The 23,050-nt window shown below is 34.9% G+C and overlaps 2 protein-coding genes across 3 annotated transcripts in view; both read right to left on the bottom strand.

Annotated features, from left to right (window-relative positions):
• LOC134252059 (sodium-dependent serotonin transporter-like) overlaps positions 1-19,043 on the bottom strand; it is a 234,793-nt gene extending 215,750 nt beyond the window's left edge. The window contains exon 1 of the mRNA XM_062734499.1: positions 17,800-19,043. The gene's annotated coding sequence lies outside the window, so the exon portion shown is untranslated. The remainder of the gene's footprint in view (positions 1-17,799) is intronic.
• The window catches only part of LOC134252066 (equilibrative nucleobase transporter 1-like), a 63,181-nt gene that overhangs the window by 2,058 nt on the left and 38,073 nt on the right, over positions 1-23,050 (bottom strand). For both annotated transcript variants that reach the window (XM_062734515.1, XM_062734509.1), the window contains exons 3-8: positions 19,814-19,860; positions 14,579-14,745; positions 12,454-12,637; positions 12,025-12,186; positions 9,986-10,090; positions 9,093-9,276 (exon numbers count right to left, since the gene is read on the bottom strand). In XM_062734515.1, the coding sequence (XP_062590499.1) occupies positions 9,093-9,276; positions 9,986-10,090; positions 12,025-12,186; positions 12,454-12,637; positions 14,579-14,745; positions 19,814-19,860 (849 nt within the window). The remainder of the gene's footprint in view (positions 1-9,092; positions 9,277-9,985; positions 10,091-12,024; positions 12,187-12,453; positions 12,638-14,578; positions 14,746-19,813; positions 19,861-23,050) is intronic.

Below are 23,050 nucleotides of genomic sequence, written 5' to 3' on the forward strand. Positions count from 1 at the left end.
AGTATGTTTTGGAAATCTAGATGAGAGAATTAGGCCTTTGGGATAATATAGGATTTCTTAAACCAAAAACATCTTGTAGTTCTCCTTAGTCCTAACTTTGTCTTTAGTTTAGGGAATAACTATCTTCTAATTTGGTATTTGCGACCGTTAATGCTGAATTAACGGTCGCAAACTGAGTTTTACCGGTAAAATGGATGTTTGCGACCGTTAGCCAATCAAAACGTGTTTTACAAAACAATTGCATTAGAATTTAGATTTAACCAACAAGACGTGTTTGTGACATGTTGATACATGTATTCCCGTATGGCAGTTCAAGGTGTATTCCCGTATGGCAGTTCAAGGTGAATGTTAAAGTTTCTCAAAAATGCACATCAAATTTCAAGCTAAAGGTCAAAGGTCAAGATTGTTGGTACCTAACGTCTTTTCACAAGGAAGACACATATGTATAAAGTAAGAAAGCCCGAGCTCAAACCGATTATATATGTTTAAAGATTTGGCAGACAGGGAGACAGACGAATGGATAATTTCAAATAAGCAGACTATATTAATTTATGTAATTTAGGTAATTTTTCCAAAGTGATGCTAAATGGTCATCTCACTGAAATAGTTTATATGAAAAAGCTTGTTCTCGGCTAAATCTTCTAAGAATGTTGAAACATTTGCTAGATACAAGTGCTTTGGTAAAAGTCTATTTTGCTTTTATTCGACCCATTTTAGAATATGGTAGCATTGTTTGGAATAATTGCTCACAAGAACACTCAAATCTTTTAGAAAATATTCAAGTAGAAGCTGCCCGAATAATAACAGGACTTAGGGAAAATTCATCGAGAAATGCTTTGCATTTAGAATTAGGTTGGGAACCACTAAATAAGAGAAGGGAAAGACAAAAACTCTTGTTATTCTATAAAACTGTTTATGGTATAGTCCCTCTCTATTTACAAGAAATGGTCCTATCTTTTATGCCACCAAATCATGGTTACAATCTTAGAAATATTGATAATTTTAATTTTGTCGTACCTCAAGCAAGGACAGTCTCATATTTCAACAGTTTTCTGCTTTCTACTATTCAATTATGGAACAATTTACCACTAGAAACAAAATGTATTGAATCTTATTCATGTTTAAAGAATGTCTTAAAGAAACCTACTGCAGATAGAATAAAGGATGTCAAGATCTTTCATTATGGAAATTGCAAGGAAAACATTATACACTGTCAACTAAGAAATGAATCTAGTAATTTAAATGCTCACCTGTATAATCAGTATTTTAGTGAAATAGCATCTTGTACTAAGTGCAGATATCTAAACGAGGATAACTATCATTATTTCTTAGGATGCCCAGCATATAATAATCAGAGAATGATACTTTTTGAAAGTCTTCAGAGTGTAATAGAATTAGAAACCATGTCTCCTGATCAAATTTTAAATACTTTGCTATTTGGTGATAGACAATTACATGTACCTTATAAAATTAACTGTTCAATTTTTGAAGCAGTCCAAATGTATATCTAGTCTTCAAAAAGATTTTGATAGTATTTTTTAATTTAGAAAAAATTAAATCCAGATATTTCTTATATTTCTATTTACTTCAAGTCTCAGTATTTCCATTTTCCATGTATATAGAGTTTGTTTCCTTCTTTTGTCTTTGCACTTAATTTAATGTTAAGAATTGACAATGATTTACAATGATGAAAAAATTCCTTATAAGTTACATTAATTTCTATTGTTATCTAAAGGTGGGAAAAAAGAAAAAAAATGAATCGAATGAAATTATACAGAGGAGTTAGTACTAAGTATGTATACTCGCTATACACTATAATGACAAGAAAATTAAAAAAAAGTCCAAACAAACATCAAAACAGAATAAGTAAATAAATAAAGAGCAAAGAACAAATATGTAAAGAAAAATACAAAACAGAAGGAAATAGTAACATTAAACAAGAGGCCCACGGGCCTTATAGGTCACCTGAGTATCATGTAACAACTTTCCAACAATTGAATTTGGTTTGTGTTTTAAACCAGAGGCCATGAAATTCACGATTTTGAAAGAGGCACTATTACTTATCATAATTATACACTTAGCAATGCTTACTAGATAGTCACTTAACACCCATAAGTAGATCAGAGTAACTAAGAGAAAAATGCACTTCCATTCTAAACCATGCAATTGTGCACCCCACCCCACAGGAACCACAGACCCTGGGGCCACATATTTCAAAATTTTATCATCATAAATGTTATTTCATCAAATATGGTTGATTAATACTAATGAATAGTTTTCAAAGCATTCATTTATTTTCAGACTATGTACCCCCCCCCCCGATACCCCTGACCCAGGGGGCATGAAATTAACCATTTTGCTAGATGCACCTTTCCTCATCATAAATATATATATATATATACTTAGATCATTGGCATAATACCAGGAGCAAAGGAAAAGATTTTCAAAGAATTAATGTAATGTAGAGCCCCCCTCTCCTTACACCAAATAGCTAAACCCCTGACATAGGGGCCATGAAATTAACATATTTGGAAGAGGCACTCTTGCTCATTATAACTATGTACTTAGTTAGTTTATTTGATACTCAGGGTCAGAGGAGAAATTTTTTTTAAAAATAATGCATTTTCACTGAATAATCTATATAGCCACGCCCTAGCACTAGAACCCCTGACCCTGGGGCCAAGAAATTCACAAATTTGGAAGAAACACTCTTGCTCATCATAACTATGTACTTAGTTAGTTTATTTAATATCCAGGAGCAGAGAAGAAGATTTTCAGAGATTTAATGCATTTTCACTATATAATCAATAGAGCCCCACCCTAACACCAGCACCCCTGACCCTGGGGCCATGAAATTCACAAATTTGAAAGAGGCACTCTTGCTCATCATAACTATGTACTTAGTTAGTTTACATAATACTCCAGAGCAGAGAAGAAGATTTTTAGAGATTCAATGCATTTTCACTATATAATCAATAGAGCCCCGCCCTAACACCAGGACCCCTGACCCTGGGGCCATGAAATTCACAAATTTGAAAGAGGCACTCTTGCTCATCATAACTATGTACTTAGTTAGTTTATTCAATACCCCAGAGCAGAGAAGTTTTTCATAGATTCAATGCATTTTCACTATATAATCAATAGAGCCCCGCCCTAACACCAGAACCCCTGACCCTGGGGCCATGAAATTCACAAATTTGAAAGAGGCACTCTTTCTCATCATAACTATGTACTTAGTTAGTTTATCAGGTCACCTGAGTAAACTCAGGTGACCTATTGCTATCTGTTTTCGTCCGTCGTCGTGCGTCGTGCGTTGTGCGTCGTGCGTTGTGCGTTAACATTTGAACATTTTCAGCTTCTTCTCTGCAACTACTGAACCAATTTCAACCAAATTTGGCACAAAGCATCTATGGGTGAAGGGGAACAAAAATTGTGAATTTCATGATCCCTGCCCCCCTGGGGCCTGAGGGGTGGGGCCAAAACCACTAAAATTAATGCAATCTTTAAAAATCTTCTTCTTTACTCCTGGACATCAAGCAGTCAAACTGTTCGCATGATTGTTATCAGCATTGAGTCCTCTACCAAAATTGTGAAATTCATGGCCCTGGGGTCAGGGGTTCTAGTTCTAGGGCGGGGCTAAATAAGTATATAGTGAAAATGCATTATTTCTTTGAAAATCTTCTTCTCTGCTCCTGGTTATTAAATAAACAAACTACATACATAGTTATGATGAGGAAGAGTGCCTCTACCAAAATTGTGAATTTTATGGCCCCAGGGTCAGGGGTTCTGGTGTTAGGGTGGGGCTCTATTGATTATATAGTGAAAATACATGAATTCTTTGAAAATCTTCTTCTCTGATCCTGGATATTAAATAGACTAACTAAGTGCATAGTTATGATGAGCAAGAGTGTCTCTACCAAAATTGTGAATTTTAGGGCCCCAGGGTCAGGGGTTCTGTTGTTGGGGGGGGGGGGGGCTCTATTGATTATATAGTGAAAATACATGAATTCTTTGAAAATCTTCTTCTCTGCTCCTAGGTATTAGATAAACTAACTAAGTTGATAGTTATGATGAGCAAGAGTGTCTCTACCAAAATAATGAATTTTAGGGCCCCAGGGTCGGGGGTTCTGGTGTTGGGGGAGGGGGGCTCTATTGATTATATAGTGAAAATACATGAATTCTTTGAAAATCTTCTTCTCTGCTCCTAGGTATTAAATAAACTAACTAAGTGCATAGTTATGATGAGTAAGAGTGCCTCTACCACAATTGTGAATTTTAGGGCTCCAGGGTCAGGGGTTCTGGTGTTGGGGGGGGGGGTGCTCTATTGATTATATAGTGAAAATACATGAATTCTTTGAAAATCTTCTTCTCTGCTCCTGGTTATTAAATAGATTAAATAAGTGCATCATTTTGATAAGCATGAGTACTTCTACCATAATTATAAAATTCATGGCCCTTGGGTCAGGGGTTCTTGTGTTGGGGGGGGGGCTCTATTGATTATACAGTGAAAATACATGAATTCTTTGAAAGTCTTCTTCTCTGCTCCTAGGTATTAAATAAACTAACTAAGTGCATAGTTATAATAATAGTTATAATAATGAGCAAGAGTGCCTCTACTAAAATTTTGAATTTTAAAGCCCCAGGATCAGGGGTTCTTGTGTTAGGGTGGGGGGCTCTATTGATTATATAGTGAAGATACATGAATTCTTTGAAAGTCTTCTTCTCTGCTCCTACGTATTAAATAAACTAAGTGCATAGTTATAATGAGCGAGAGTGTCTCTGCCAAAATTATAAATTTTAGGACCTCAGGGTCGGGGGTTCTGGTGTTAGGGCGGGTCTCTATTGATTATATAATGAAAATTCATGAATTCTTTGAAAATCTTCTTCTCTGCCCCTAGGTATTAAGCAGTTGAACTACCTATATAATTATGAACCAAGACCCATTCTTCCAGAATTGTTAATTTCAAGGCCCCAGGGTCAGGGGTACTGTAGAAGGGGGGGGGGGAGGGGGGCTGTACTTATAGACTAAAAATGAATGAATTGTTTGAAATCTGCTCCTTGGTATTAATCAAATATTTTTGAAAAGCAAGGATGCCTTTTCAAAAAGTGTGCAATGTGTGGATCTAGGCCTAAGGGTCAGGGGTTCATGTGTGGTAGGGGCACTACTGATTATTGCTGAATATTACTGATTAGTTGAAATGATTTTTTGTTCCTCTGCCTTGCCTATGGGTATTAAGTAACCTAACTAAGCAACTGCTAAGTGTATAGTTATGATGATCAATGATGCTATTAAAATTGTGTATGCCATAGCATCTGGCTTAAAACAGGAATCAAATTCAATCACTGGAAAGTTGTTGCATAATGCTCAGGTGACCTATAAGGCCCATGGGCCTCTTGTTTAATACCTCAGAGCAGAGAAGAAGATTTTCAGAGATTCAATGCATTTTCACTATATAATCAATAGAGCCCCACCCTAACACCAGAACCCCTGACCCTGGGGCCAAGAAATTCACAATTTTGGAAGAGGCATTCTTTCTCATCATAACTATGTACCTAATTAGTTTATTTAATACCCAGCAGCAGAGAAGAAGATTTTTAAAGAAATAATGCATTTTCACTATATAACCTATTTAGCCCCGCCCTAGCACTAGAACCCCTGACCCTGGGGCCATGAATTTCACAATTTTGGTAGAGGACTCAATGCTCATTACATTCATGTCAACAGTTAGCCTGCTTGATGTCCAGGAGTAAAGAAGAAGATTTTTAAAGATTGCACTAATTTCAGTGGTTTTGGCCCCACCCCTCAGGCCCCAGGGGGGCGGGGACCATGAAATTCACAATTTTTGTTCCCCTTCATCCATAGATGCTGTATACCAAATTTGGTTGAAATTGGTTCAGTGGTTTCAGAGAAGAAGCTGAAAATGTTCAAATGTTAACACACGATACACGACACACGACGGACGACGACGGACGAAAACGGATAGCAATAGGTCACCTGAGTGACTAAGGTGACCTAAAAATAAATAAAATTTTCTTAAGCAATAACACTGAGTAAAGGGAACAAGAGGCCCATGGGCCACATCGCTCACCTGAGCACCAAGGGTAGGACTAGTATAAAATGGATTTTTTATTGTAAAGTTTAAATCCAAAAGTAGTCCCATGACCAATCATGGATTTGCTATTTTTTAGAAAATGATTGAGAAGAAGATTTTTAAAGAATTTTCCTATATATTTCTATGTAAAACATTGGTCGGCCATTTTGGCCCCTCCCTACCCCCCGGGGTCATGATTTGAACAAACTTGAATCTATACTACCTGAGCATGCTTCCATATAAATATGATGAATTATGGCTTTGTCATTCTTGAGAAGAAGATTTTTAAAGAATTTTCCTATATATTTCTATGTAAAACCTTGGTCGGCCATTTTGGCCCCGCCCTACCCCCGGGGGTCATGATTTGAACAAACTTGAATCTACACTACCTGAGCATGCTTCCATATAAATATGATGAATTATGGCTTTGTCATTCTTGAGAAGAAGATTTTTAAAGAATTTTCCTATATATTTCTATGTAAAACTTTGGTCGGCCATTTTGGCCCCGCTCTACCCCCAGGGGTCATGATTTGAACAAAATTGAATCTTCACTACCTGAGCATGTTTCCATATAAATATGATGAATTATGGCTTTGTCATTCTTGAGAAGAAGATTTTGAAAGATTTTCCCTATATACTCCTATGTAAAAATTTGGTCGGCCATTGTGGCCCCACCTTACCCCCAGGGGTCATGATTTTGACATACTTGAATCTACACTACCTGAGCATGCTTCCATATAAATATTATGAATCATGGCTTTGTCGTTCTTGAGAAGAAGATTTTTAAAGAATTTTCCTATATACACGTGTATTTCTATGTAAAACTTTGGTCAGCCATTTTGGCCCCGCCCTACCCCCGGGGGTCATGATTTGAACAAACTTGAATCTACACTACCTGAGCATGCTTCCATATAAATATGATGAATTATGGCTTTGTCATTCTTGAGAAGAAGATTTTTAAAGAATTTTCCTATATATTTCTATGTAAAACTTTGGTCGGCCATTTTGGCCCCGCCCTACCCCCGGGGGTCATGATTTGAACAAACTTGAATCTACACTACCTGAGCATGTTTCCATATAAATATGATGAATTATGGTTTTGTCATTCTTGAGAAGAAGATTTTTAAAGAATTTTCCTATATATTTCTATGTAAAACTTTGGTCGGCCATTTTGTCCCCGCCCTTACCCGGGGGGTCATGATTTGAACAAACTTGAATCTACACTACATGAGCATGCTCCCATATAAATATGATGAATTATGGCTTTGTCATTCTTGAGAAGAAGATTTTTAAAGAATTTTCCTATATATTTCTATGTAAAACTTTGGTCGGCCATTTTGGCCCCGCCCTACCCCCGGGGGTCATGATTTGAACAAAGAATCTACACTACCTGAGGATGTTTCCCCATAAGTTTCATCTTTCCTGGCACAGTGGTTCTTGAGAAGAAGATTTTTAAAATATACCACTAAACTTTCATTAATTCCCAATTATTTCCCCTTGAATAAGGACGTGGCCCTTCATTTGAACAAACTTGAATCCCCTTCACCCAAGGATACTTTGTGGAAAGTTTGGTTGAAATTGGCCCAGCGGTTCTTGAAAAGAAGTCGAAAATGTGAAAAGTTTACAGACAGACAGACGGACAGACGGACGCCGGACAAAATGTGATCAGAAAAGCTCACTTGAGCCTTCGGCTCAGGTGAGCTAAAAAAAATAAAGTGCAAAGACATGTACAGTTTAGACAATAAGACAATATTTCCTTCGGAAAAAGGCTTCAAACTGAACATTATTTTAAAAGTAACGTCAAGCGGAGTAATACGTTTTTGACGTAACTCGTTGTGACGTTGGCAAGTTATGTTGTACAAAATATTATATGTTCCTCTGAATGATTCAGCCCATGAAATTGCTTGATACAAGTGAAATTAAATTATTTTCTTTTACAACGTACTTTAGATTATTTAAATCAAATTGATTTTTAAAGTAAAATTTGTAAATAATGACATATTTTGTTGATGAACACAGAGAGAAATCTTTTTTAACGGTTAACATATTTTTGATAGTCCGTCGGTTGGAACGTTAAATACATGTAGTTCCCTATATTAAGGTTATCAACTACATGTATTTTGCCTGCAATAGATAAAAATTTCCCGCCGATAATTGCTGAAATCTTGCCGACTCGGCGTTGAGCAAAATTCAATCAAGTGACAGATGCCCTACCGAACAACTGAGAATAAACCATGACGTCACAATTGAATCGTGAAAAAAACACGATATGCTCAGAATTAATTTTGCAAACATACCAATTTCAAAATGTAATAACTTTGTTATAAATGAAGATATTTTGATTACGTTTTCAGTTTTTGTAATGGTTTTACATGGACCATTAAAATACACAAAAATCTCAAATTCGATAAATTTGGCCATAAGGTCGATTTCTATCCGACGAGGCTCATTTGTAACCTTGACCTTGGAGAGGACTTATATAGGCCATGCCTGATGTCCAATCCAATTATGTAATCTTACTTTACATTATAAAATATTGATTAAATTAAATAAATAAATAGGCTAAAACTGTATTTAGAGTAGCATTTTGAGAGTATTTTACAGAAATTTCTATTTTTAGTAACCAAGGCAACACCATTCATCGAAATCAAAAACTGATAAGACAATTATGTATCTTAGTGTAATCTACTTGTGTGCCTAGTTATATTGAAATCAGACCAAAACTGTAGATGGAGTAGCATTTTTAAAGTATTTCACAGAAATTTCTATTTGTAGTAACCACAGCAACACCGTTCATCAAAAAAAAAAACCGATATACTGAATTATGTATCTTAGTGCAGTCTACTTGTGTGCCAAGTTATATTGAAATCAGACCAAAACTGTAGGAGGAGTAGCATTTTGAAAAATTGTTTACAGACAGACAGACAGACGGACGCCGGACGCATTACTATCGCATAAGCTCTTCTGGTCTCTGACCAGTAGAGCTAAAAAAATACTTACACGTGAGTTAAAAAGCTGCAGATACACACCAACACCGACACTCGCTCTATTATCTGTAGAACAAATCCAGCTATCTGTATCGTTACTGACGGAACAAATGGCAAAATAGAGTTGAGCAAAGCTAAAGCACTTGAAAGCACCACCAGAAACAGAATTCTATGCATAGTCTGAATGCGAGGTGGACCTGAAAATGAAAACGTCATCGAAACATCCAATGAGGACATACTTTATATTTATTACGGTTTGGGCATAATATGAAATAAAAGAAATCGTCGTTACTTTACGTCATTTAATTGAAATTTGAAGATTATTTATAAATATTTGTATTTATATTAAAACTATTAATATTTATAGGCAATAGTCAGACTTCATGGTACTTATCTTAATTGTACATATTATCAAATAGCCCGCGTGGCGCAGTTAGAGCAACTGCTCTTGAGTCGCGAAGTAAGGGTTCGAATCCCACTTGGAGAAGTGGATGAGACCGTATAAATCGAGGTCCTGTGTCGCAGTCGTAAGTGCCGAGTATATATAGGACAAAATTTGCAGCTCACCATCGGCAAGCGGCACTCCATATGAGTGAAAAATTCTCAAGAGGGACGTTAAACAAAATACAAACATAATATAATGTTATCAACATTATATCATTTTGTACTTTGACCTTGTCGAAATTTTGCCATTATGAAGTTAATACATTGTATTTTAAAAGAAAATTGTCTCCATGCTTTTCATGGAGGTTACTCTAGAAAATGTAATTTCAAAATCCTATTTTAGGCTGCTGTGAAAAAAAAAGTTTGATTTCATAAATACCTGTACTTATTATTCTTAGCCATTTGCATTTACGCTGAAGACGAAGGACAACAATTATGATTCAAGAAATACAACAAACTCACTGTAACTTGATAATTTCTTCCAGTCCAACAAATATCCCAACACAGGAGCCACTGGTAATCCTAGCATCTTCAGACTCGAGTACAGACGAGCATACTCCGTATTTACTGTTAACAAAGGAATAAATATAACTCATACATATATAAAAAGTATCAATATCCTGGAATTATTTTCTATACAAACAGGTGAAAATAAAACAAGGTTTGTATAAAGAGGGTGGGTTACTTAGGAGTTATACAGCGTGATTCTTCTTTTCTTCCGTGATTTTCATCTTAATCAATATTTTAATTTTTCAACTAGTGTTTTAAAACCACTGTACCAATTCCAATCTCAACGTAATGCATGACATTGATGAAAAGGTAAGCTCCAGAACTGTAGCCCTTCGAAAAAAAATATAATTTGAGTGACTATTTGACAGACTGGTCATCCATCCCAAAGTTTTCAGACCAGCGAGCTACAGATCTGCAGCTACAAGTATGGAAAAGTTTGAAGAAAAAGAAAATTCAGTTTTTTGTTGACGTGAAAGGCTAATGACCCTTCCCATTATGTTACGCTTTTTGTAATCGTGACATGCTGGGTTGGTGATACAGATGGGAAAAACCTTTCACACTTAAATATTAACTTCTACAAGGACAACGGTGTAACAATTTGTAAGTTGACATTGAGTTATTTATATCATGGACTTGAGGACAAGAGGCATATGTGCCATCACGGTCACCTGCGTATTGTGATTGCCTCAAGTTATGAGCAATTTTGGCTCACCTGGAACTGTTCCAGCATTATTAACGTTTGGGATAGGACTCTATTTTTGTACGTTTAACAGCTTGTTCAGGATGACCCCAAGTTCAGAAGTAAAGAAGACAAGATAAAAATAAATAGAATTGGGTCAAATAGTTGTGACCTGAAAATCAGATAAAAGGCAGATAGAAGATGCTCAAAAATATTGACATTAATTGGGCTTCCGTGAAGACGTCCGATTAAAAAAAAAACCAGTGGAACCATTCTAGGTTTTATGACGAGGAACGAATGACCTTTTAAAACATTTTAAAAAACTTTATGGATCAGAATTATTTTTGATGAACATGTAATTAAGTTACACCATACTTTCAGTCAAGTCCTATTACTCAGAAAGAACAATTAACTTATGCGGATGGAATAACATTAGTGTGTAAAATATACTTATTGAATAAAATAGTTAAAAGGTTCAACATTAACATGTTAAACCTTTTAGCAATTTGTGAAGCGAAAACATACATCAATCGAAAAGACCGAGAGGCACATGCAATAATGTCTGTATACAAGGGTGATGTAGACAACAGAGAAATTTTATTGTTATTTTTCCTATACTTATTGTCGTAAAAAACCTTGGAATGGGGTCCCTAGAGAATATAACCAATCAAAACATTACGACATGCAGTGAAAACATTGAGCTATCGCTGGGTATTAGCGTCAGAACTACTCAACCTAAAACTCTAAGTAGATTTGTTTGGTCGCACATCGATCGTAATTAATCAACAATCTTCTTTGTTTGGAGGAAGCCAGTACGCAAAGTGGCAGCATGCAACACAAACAGAGTTCAAAACAGATTTATCTTTGGAAGTTGATATTGGCATAAAGGCGACTAGATAATACATCTGGCAGATAGTCACGTCGAAAAAAAACAAATTTCGTATTCAGTTACTTTGCTTAAGTTTCAAGGCGCGTGAGGTATGGTGTCACCATAGTCAGGTGATTCCTGATTGCCTGATACTAAATATTCTCTTGAAATCTTTATATTTCGAAAAAAAGTTTAGTGCATAAGGCATAATAGCAGAAATTAAAACAAAAACGGTGACGTTAATAATTTCGAAATACCCATTTTAGCCAAACACATCTAAGATAAACAGAAATTTCCCGAAGTCATATCTGTATACACGTATATGTACATGTAATCTCGATGCTCAACACACCCACCTCCTTCTGTCAAAAAGGAAGAATTACTACTTTATTTACTATGTTCTTTGTCTGCAGCCCCCCAAAGGAAATACAGATTTATTTATACTTTGTTCTTTGTCTGTTCCCAATCTAATGAACAACAAACGAAAGTTTTCATCGTAAAGAAATTCCCTCAAATACTGAATGCCGAACCAGACCAGAGACCACCCAAACAACGAGGAACAGGTAACGTTCTTGAAGGCGGCAAAATCTTCTCTGTTTTTGGAATCTGAAATTAATAGGATTTTTTAAAACTTGGATAGCTAGATATTTAATCAAATAGGATTCAAAACTTCGAATTTGTTGTATATATTTTCATACATTAATCAGTTACTACAAAACTTATTTCTTTTTTTCATAAATGAATATCATTTACAGGTCTATCTTTATTAAATATTTTGTTAAAACTTCTGAGTCGTGATCATCTTTTTAAAGTAAAATACTAATACCAAATTCCAAATCGCTAAGCAGTCATAAAAAAGCAAGCTTTTGATACCTCTAGAATTTTTGCTTTTCACACATCCGCCATTTAACACACGATTGGTTCCGTAAGTCACCGGAAGAGGCCAGGGTATTCGACTCTTGGGTAAAAATGCTATCGTGGAAACCAAAATGGGGACGATGGCAATGGTTAAAAACATGAAGGATGTTTGTGTTCCTACGCCAAGGTCATTTGTTGCCTGGTGAAACAAAAATTTACCATCATTGTTTTGCGCCAAAAGAAGGAAGCCTGTAAAGAATCTAACTTAGACGTTTTAATTGCTGTCTCCGGGAATAAAAATGAAAGGAACAGCATCAGTGTTAAATTTAGTGACGCTAGGGTTTTAATCCCCGTATTTAATTGTTTATTGGGAAGCTCCCTTCATTAAACGAGAGTTAAGGAATCCGCAATAAATTTTGCTTGAAAATGATTGAACACATAAAAACAACTCCACAATTAATTTTAAGAAGGTTTAATTTTAACAAGAGAGAATCGAAATACTATTTATGTTTCAGAAGAACGTTTAATATAGAAGTTCATATTTTCTCAATTTCGATGTAACTGTATTTCAAAATTCAACAAAACAAAAATGGAAATCAAGCTGGAATTTTTAGCAAGAAAATCAGGCCCATTATTGACTCAGGTCAGATATTTTCAATAAGAGAGAATCACAACAGAGAAGTCAAACCTTACATGTATTCAGTAGAACTAAACAACAAATCTTATATGTATTCAGTAGAACTAAGCAACAAATCTGACACATTCTTTTGTATTCTTGAAAGCCAGAGAAAAACAATTCTATACGCTGATATGTCCTAGTTTAATTTTTTGCAACAGTCTGTTGACTAAAATTTCGGATAATGGATAAGCTACACTTAAAACCAAACCTAGAAAAAGAACCAACAATTTGTTGCATCCAAAGCTAGCAAAATGTAACATTCATCTTATCCTATCAGTGAGGATGTTTAAATTAGTTTGTTGATGTGGTTTGATAACTAGGATTTAATGGAACTAGAGACTGAAGCACTGTAAAACACACATTCTGACAATACTTGAATGATAAAGAAGAATACAATCATAAATCATTTTCCATAATTAACTTGCAATAGCTCTTCACTGACTACTTTGTTTCTTTGTACCAGTACACAAACCGAGACCTTGAGATCGGTTACTGATGAAATATCAAATTAAATTTATCCCTTAATTACAAACTACATCCTGTTATGGATGGGATCGGTAATTTTATTACAGCATGTTTTATAGAGAATTCTTCAGTTCAAATGAACCATATACCCGGTATTCTCATCTGTCCTTATTTTTGCAAGAAATGTATGAGAAACACTGATGGCCCCGTATGGTAGCTAATGGAGAAGGTTGAAGTTTCTCAGATGCAAGTAAAACTCCAAAGGCCAAGGTGTCAAAATTGTTGGTATCCATAGGAAGGTCTTGACACATATAATATACCGGTGAAATATGAAAGCCCTAGTCCTTACTGTTAAAACAAAAGTTGTAGCCAAGGTCATTTTTAAGTGGGTCAAACTCTAAAGTCAAGGTCAATACCGGTATGTCTAAAATATCTATAGCCATTGAAAGGTCTTGTCATAATGAATACACTTGTGAAGTATGAAAGCTTTAAAACCAACTGTTCAAAATCTATGGCGAAGGTTCAAGTGTGATATTTTATGTAGAAGTTGGTCAAACTCAAAAGGTTAGAATACACCGAAGAAATATGAAAACCCTTGTGCTTACTGTTCAAAAGTTTTAGCCAAGATATCAAAAGTGGGTCAAAACTTTAAGATAAAGGTTAGAAGGTCAAAAATATTTGTACCCACTGAAAGGTTTTGTCACAACACCCGTGTAGTATGGGTATGGAAGCCATAGCACCAACTATTCAAAAGTTATGTCCAAGGTAAAAGTTCGGGTTTTTTTGTGAAACTCCATAGTAAAGAGGTCAAATTTGGTGGTACCCAAAGGAGGATCTTGTCATAAGAAAAACACTTCTGAAATATGAATGCTATATCCCCACCCATTCTAAAGTTATGGACAAGATTAAAGTTTTTGCAGACAAGCAGACAAACAGACTATCTTGTTCTGTTCCGCAAGGATCTGACACTTTGCGTTGAGACCCAACTCAATTTACCTTCATGCAACCCATAATCAAAGAACAGGAGTGGTATGCTCCAATAAAAGTAGCCATGACAGTGTATCGGTATTCTCCAAATAAATTGGCCACCTGTAGATTTGTGATGAGAAGTACCAGACCAGCTAGAGACACTAACACCAGGGCAGGTATCAACAGCCAGGGCGCTGTAAGTCAACGAAAGTAATGTTAACAACTCAAGTCACAAATCAAAAATCATCAATATCATTCATTTACTCGCACTTTATTGCATAATATTGACAAAAAAATGAGACGAACAAGACAAAAGGGGAAGTAATCTGGTAACTAAATGTAAATGGGGTCTCAAGAAAATCTTTACATTTATATTATTAATAAATTTGCAAATAAACTCCGAAACTAGTGCACAAGAGTTCTTACGAGTAATTACTAATCCAACAATACACTACATACAAGATGATGTCCGATAACTGTTTAGATTTTACTCGCATAGCAAGTGTCCTACATTAAATTAAAAGTCTACTTTAATTTTCTATAAACAGCCATGAAAGTGCAAAAACATGAGTACGGTGGCGTTTCCGGTTGGCAAATCTAAGCTACTGATTTTTAATGAAAATGACAAGAATCCGTTTATTTATTCCATAAAACGTCATCACTGAATTATTCAATCAAAAGTTGATTTAAGGATACACCAAAGGTTTCCAAAGGGCAAAATTTAATTTGCTTGTAATTCTTTTGTTAACAAAGATAACATATTAAAAGTATATACCATTTGAAAGCTTGTTAAATTTACTATTAAATGATCCTAATTTGAATTTTCATTTTTATCTTATTAAAAAATTATAAATATTTTAATGTAAATATTAGTGCATTTATATTTTATAAATCAACTTTTTTGTATTCCACCTCTCAAAGTCAAAATCAATGTAGATTAAAGATGAATAAAACCGTATCTCAGATTTTTGATAAATCTTCTTATTCAAAAGTTACATCCAGTTGTCTTTCAATGTCATCAATTTATTGGCCCAATTCTACGTTTCCCCCAATAATTCGAGAACTGAGCAAGATATCAAAAATCTGAGATACGGTTTTGTAAACACACATTTGAGACGCATTCTGGCCAGTTTTCAGAGAAATTGGTCAATAAATAAGGGAGCTGAATCCTTTGAAATAATACCACCAACTGTCTGATCTTACTTTACAGTAGAGGGCAAAAACCCATTACACAACAAAGTCTGCCAAAGCTAGAAATATATGACACCTTGGAGATTCAGCTTTGGATACCTGTCACTTATCCATATTTCCTATGCATATTCACAAGAATGGGAGGTTCTTTTCTTTAGTAAAATAGGTTCAATTCTGAATCAGAAAGATTTCCCGGCAAAATGGCAAGAGCTAAGCTCCACCTCCTGTTTCATGGTCATTAGTGACCTGTTAGATCTCCTTCCCTAAATCTAGAGTCCCTGTAGTTTAATTACTGATAACCTCTGTGTGGCTAGTGAAGAATTCCCCAAGTGGTCACAGTGATTTATTGCTCCTTTCAGAAGCAGGCAGTTACAGACCAAATCAGAAGCTTCAATAACGGCACATTCACATGTGTTAGTGTTTATGTTTGATTATTGTTAAATAATTAGAAAACCATTTGATAAGCAGCAAGAATTTTTCATGCTTTATAAAGCAGTGATTAGCATTGTTTTCCTAGCCAAAAATCTCAAAATTGACAAAAATCTTGAAAAAAGCCCTTGGTGTATCCTTAAATGATACAAAAGAAATCAGTTATGATAAATAAGGAAATTTGCAAATTATTTTCGTTATTCACCGATCTTAATATTGACGTAAGTTTCTAGAACAACAAAAGACAAGAGACCCAGGGGCCACATCGCTCACCTGAGCACATCGGCTAGGAAAAAGCACAGATCAGATCAGAACTGAAAAGTTTACTGAGGGGGATGTGTGTTCCTACCCTCCCTACCCCAAAGGGCCACGATTTGAACAAATTTAAATCTTCAATACATGAGGATGCTTACATGTCAATATGACTAAACATTATAGCTTTTCTGTTCTTGGGATTTTTCCTTTATTTTTATATGTAAAACTTTCATTGGCCATTGTGGCCCAACCCTATCCCTGGGGGTTACGATTTGAACAAACTAAAATCTTCACTAAGGAGGGTGATTCCATATAAATATCACTTATCATTTTGAAGTACTTGAGAAGAAGATTTAAAAAGATTTCCCTATATATTCCTATGTAAAACTTTCATCGACCATTGTTGCCCCGCCCTACCCCCGGGGGTCATGATTTGAAAAAAATTGAATCTAAACTACCTGAGGATGATTCCACATGAGTTTCATCTTTCCTGGCCCAGTGGTTCTTGGGAAGAAGATTTTTAAAGATTTTTCCTATACTAGTATATTCCTATGTAAAACTTTAATCGGCCATTGTGGCCCCACCCTACCCCCCGGGGGTCATGATTTGAACAAACTTGAATCTACACTACCTGAAGATGATTCCACATGAGTTTCATCTTTCCTGGCCCAGTGGTTCTTGAGAAGAAGATTTTTTAAAAATGTCATTAATTTTTCACTAATTCATATTTATCTCCCCTTGGTGGCCTTTCATTTGAACAAACTTGAATCCCCTTTACCCAAGCATACTTTGTAACAAGCTTTGTTGAAATTGGCCCAGTGGTTCTTGAGAAGAAGATGAAAATGTGAAAAGTGTACGACGACAACGACAACAACGACAGACAACGGACAAATTTTGATCAGAAAAGCTCACTTGAGCCTTCGGTGAGATAAAAACGAGGTGATTATAGCTTCTCTATGATCAGGAGTAAAGAAAATTCAAAAGGTTTTAATGCATTTTAATACTAGTTATTAATTATTGGTCTGCAGAGATCACAGTTAAAGGTTTAAAGGTATATTAAAATATTTAAGTTGTTTGATAAGTAATTTGTCTAGAATTTGGAAGTGAAAGGTACAGTTGATTGACAAATGCTGGAAAGTGAAGAAATTCTCTCCAACCCTGCGCAGAAAATCATGCGCCGTAAATTGCCTATATTTGCAATATCTGTAGCATGGTCAAAGACAAAATATAAAACACAGTTGGAGGAGCTATGGATGAAATGGGTATACCCATTATTACGTGGTGATTACGTGGTTTACCATTGTTATGGTAAGGGAGCACTAACCTTGATAAGTGCTCACAGTACCTCTTTTTTTTAGAGAAATATCATGAACATGTAACAACCAGAAGTCTCTGTCGAGACTGAAGCTCTACTGGTTTGAACTTATAGCAAAGGAAGAGAAAAGTACTTAAGCAGCTGGGATTTGAAACTTTACAACAGCAATAAATAGAATAATGATCGCTGATAAAGTCTCTTTATGTTCTTAGTGTATTCTACTTGTGTGCCAAGTTATACTGAAATCAGACCAAAACTGCAGGAGGAGTAGCATTTTGAAACAATTTTACAGACATTTCTATTTTTAGTAACCACGGCAACACCGTTCATCAAAATTAAAATTTGATACGCAGAATTATGTATCTTAGTGTAGTCTACTTGTGTGCCAAGTTATATTGAAATCAGACCAAAACTGTAGGAGGAGTAGCATTTTGAAAGAATTTTACAGAAATTTCTATTTTTAGTAACCACGGCAACACCTATCATCAAAATCAAAAACCGCTAAACAGAATTATGTATGTTAGTGTAGTCTACTTGTGTGTTAAGTTATACTGAAATCAGACCAAAACTGTAGGAGGAGTAGCATTTTGAAAGAATTTCACAGAAATTTCTATTTTTAGTAACCACGGCAACACCATTCATCGAAATCAAAAACCGATACACAGAATTATGTATTTTAGTGTATTCTACTTGTGTGCCAAGTTATACTGAAATCAGACCAAAACTGTAGGAGGAGTAGCATTTTGAAAGAATTTCACAGAAATTTCTATTTTTAGTAACCACGGCAACACCATTCATCGAAATCAAAAACCGATATGCAGAATTATGTATCTTAGTGTATTCTACTTGTGTGCCAAGTTATACTGAAATCAGACCAAAACTGTCGGAGGAGTAGCATTTTGAAAGAATTTCACAGAAATTTCTATTTTTAGTAACCACGGCAACACCGTTCATCAAAATCAAAAACCGATACACGGAATTATGTATCTTAGTATAGTCTACTTGTGTGCCAAGTTAAACTGAAATCAGACCAAAACTGTAGGAGGAGTAGCATTTTGAAAGAATTTCACAGAAATTTCTATTTTTAGTGACCACGGCAACACCGTTCATCAAAATCAAAAACCGATAAACAGAATTATGTATCTTAGTATAGTCTACTTGTGTGCCAAGTTATATTGAAATTAGACCAAAAGTGTAGGAGGAATAGCATTTTGAAAAATTGTTTACAGACAGACAGACAGACGGACGGACGCCGGACGCATTACTATCGCATAAGCTCTTCTGGTCTCTGACCAGTAGAGCTAAAAATTAGAGGTATTGTAAGCACTGAGCTCACAAAATGATAGTCCTTGCCTTCCTTACGATTATTATGGCACAGCCCATGTTTTGCTCTTGGAGAACCAAAATAAGTGTCAGATCAAAAGTGCACAATGACACTACGTAATAATTAAGAATATGTGAAAGTATCGTTAAATTTTATTCAGTGGTAGGAGGAGTTGCGGATAAGAGATGGGTACCTTTCAATGTCATAGAAAGAATGGCAGTGCCCATGTTTTGCTATAAGAAATCCAAAATATTTGTCGGATCAAAAAGTAAAAAAAAAGTAAAAAAGGTGTACAATCAAAGATTCTGTTCATTAAATTCCATTCAGTGGTATAAAAGAAGTTGTAGTTGAGAGATGTACCCCAAAGCGTGAAGACGTGCGGACATCCCGATCATATACATTTATACCCTACCACTTTCAAGTTTTACTATATTACTTGACAAAGTCATTTTTATTTGACATTCAAAGTACAAATAATTTCACAAAACCTACGGGAAAAATGTTTTGGTGGAGAAAATAAGCATGTAATGAATATCACAAATAGCGGCTAGAAGGCAATCAAGAAAGCATATCAATTTACTTTTTGTGCTTTATCTTGCTGTTTTAGCAGTATTGTTTGTCATTAAAAAACACGTTAGGGAATATCGTGTAACACGTTAGGGGATATCGTGTCGGGAAAACGAGTGATGGATTGAGATCCAAGAATTTCTCTGCTCATTAACAGAGAGATGAATGACCGCTAACTTACCAGTACTCGAAAACGTCATCATCAATGTTCCTGTGATGAACGTAAATCTGCGAAAGAAAAACATTGATTAGATGTTTTTAAAATAAGAGAGCTCATTTCCTTCTAATTCTTTCTATAGTAATCTTAAATATCATTTTGTTGGCAGAAGGAGTTAATGACAGGTTTAACCGAGTTCTTCATTGAAAACAAACCACGATATTATGGTATTTTCCAGTGTAGTTGTTCAGGAAATATTCTTTGGAGATAGATGCCAACTTTTTGTTTTCTTTTTTAAGATTTGGATTAGTTCAAAAACAAAAAAAAATGGTTTTAATTTTAGTAACTGTTAATTTCTTTAACTAGTAATAATATTTTGTTTCATTTTCCAGTTAAATCAGCATCTTTTTTAACATTCGAATTGATAAAAAGAAAATACTTTAAAAACATTAAGGATATCATACTGCATCAATGGGCAAAATGAAATCTTCATAATTATTATGATAATTTTCCCTTTATTCTCATGCTACTTTAACATTGCGATAATGTTAATTTATCTTGTTTATCTGCTACATGTGTTACATTAAAAGTTTAAATCTAAAGTTTAAACTTATCTATAACTATCTATAAGTTTAAACTTTAGATTTAAACTTTTAATGTAACACATGTAAAGTATAAATTGTATCGTTCGTTATGTTTTTCATCAGGATTTCGATTTTTTAAAGTAGATTTGTCATTTTAAAAAATACCTCATGTGAATTGCCTTGAGATAACTTGAACTAAAGAGAATGAATATAGACTTGATTTTAACTTGGCGATCACTGTGTTCCCTTGATGGATGTATTCTTTAAGAATATAAAATCAAATTCATATTGCAAATTTTAATCATAAAAAGGACACGATGTACCTTTAAAAAAATCCAGTGATTTTAAATAAAAATCTGAAGATCTCATTGGACATTACCTTTTGAGATATCTTATCTTTACATACTTTGTACCTTTGAAATATCTTGAGGTAAGGCCCTGCCTTTCGGAAACCTTACCATGAGACACGTACGTGTCGCATCCATTGTACCTTTGAACACACAGTTGCTTGTGGACAGGACCCCCCCCCCCCCCTCGTTATAGACCCCTTGGCTTTTTCGACTTTTTTCTCATTAAATAATCTTTTATTGACATATTTGTGATAAGATCTATACCAACAAATCGAAAAATTACCTAAAACAAACGTTCTATAAAATCTACCCTACATTCTATATATGTTCCCCATATAACCAAACATGTGTAAGATATCAACAATAGATATATTCTTGTTTTTTGTACGAATTCTTCATCAAAATTTTATTTTCAAACGTTTTGTAGATTTAACACGAAATATTTAAGGAAAAGAAGGTATTTTAATAAATTGCATTTTTAAACGGGCATACATGTAACTTTCAAAACCGATACAAGCAAATCAGGTATTGAAAAATAATTAGAAACATTTCATTTACATCAGCGGTTTAGAACTCGTATTCTTCCAATAATTTGAAAGACATTTTTTAAAGTGTACATCAACCAAATTTCTTCAAATGTTTATTTCGAAACAGTGTTTCAGACTTTCTGCAGAACTGTGTATTTCGGTAAAAAGTCGTCTCCTCGTCACTTCCGTTCACTAAGCAAAAACGCTGAATGGAGCCTGACATCCTTGTGGAAAACTGGCCATAACGACTGTTGAAGTGCCTTAACCTTCATAAGAATTGGTGGTTAATGAAAAAGAATATACAGTTTGAGTTGTTGATTTTAGGGCTTTGTTTAGATTTATCAGACGATTCAGCCCAAATTCTCGGCAGTGCCTCTCGGTTGAAGTGCCTTAACCTTCATAAGAATTGGTGGTTAATGAAAAAGAATGCAGGTGGTTCTGAAAGTTGGCAACCTTGTTAATTTATATATAGAGAGTGGGGTAGAATTTTTTATAAAATGTTAGTTTAAGCAAATTTTCTGAATTGATAGGATAGATTTTATCACAAATGTGTCATCCATATATAATTTATGTGAAAAAGTCTAACAGGCCCGGGGGTCTATATTGGGGGAGGGGGTGTCCTGTCCTCAAGCACCTGTGTTTGAACATAGACCTAAAGTGCTTTAGAGCTTTGAAATATCTTACCTCAAGACAAGTACATGATGCATACCTTCAAGATGCCATACCTTTAGACAAGAACATTTATATTTAGGTCACGGACTGCAGACTTGAAACTAAGCTCAGTTTTGATGTGATGAGAAAATATAAATACAGGAATTCAAGATAAAAAAAGTTATCTGGTTAATTTTGTTTTTCTTTCACGTAACTAAGCCCCATTGGAAGGTGATAACAAAGTTTTGTATGATTATTTCTTATCACAAAAAACGATAGGCAATACGTCCTAGGAAAACGAGAACTTCCATTATTTGCAAATATTGATTGATTGCAGTAATAACAGGAGAATCCTACTCTGGTTGAATTGTATAACCACATTTTAGGAGAAAAAAATTTTTTTTGTGTGTTTTAGATTTCATAATCGCGTGGGCCGACATCTCATAATTGATTACAACCAAGGACAAGGAAATAACCCTTCAAAAGAAAATGGCAAGGAAATGTAAAATTAGGATTTATGTTTACTCCCTGCCAAGCATTTACAAATACGCAGAAATACAAACAATAGTTTTTTTTTTTTTTTTTTTTTTTTTTTTTTTTTAAATCAGTAAGAATTTATTTATTTAAAATTATATCCATTTATAAATTACTTTTTTCCAAAACAATTGCAAGGTTTTACTTTTTTCTTTTCTTGGAAAAAGAGTTATTTTCAAGGGGTGAAAACATTCATATTTCATACTGAACGCTCAAGTGTGTTCTATTTCGTAGTAAACGTACAAAAAACCCACTCGGAGCTCCTCGAGTGGCTCATACCTCGCACACTAACCTCGGGCGTCAACGGTGTTCTACCATCTTGCTGAGTCAGTCATGTGAAGTTATTTGAATTTCATTCAAACGTTATACTTTTGAAATCCGAGTTACTTTGTTGCACGCTCAACACTGTGTTCTTGCTTTCAAATATTACTAACATATGGATATGATTAACATGAGGAATTACACAAAATTTTAATAAAGAAACCTTTTCGAAGAACTTTAGGCAGAGCGAAATATGAAATCAGTGACAAGGCAGATTCCGGCGGAGAAATGTATCGACTTGATGCGTATTACTCCACCTATCACATCCGAGGTTTGAATGGGGCATAGCGGATT

Source organism: Saccostrea cucullata, unplaced genomic scaffold (genome assembly GCF_032062105.1).
Source record: "Saccostrea cucullata isolate Sc308-1 unplaced genomic scaffold, CSIRO_AGI_Scuc_v1 ctg1, whole genome shotgun sequence".
Taxonomy (NCBI): domain Eukaryota; kingdom Metazoa; phylum Mollusca; class Bivalvia; order Ostreida; family Ostreidae; genus Saccostrea; species Saccostrea cuccullata.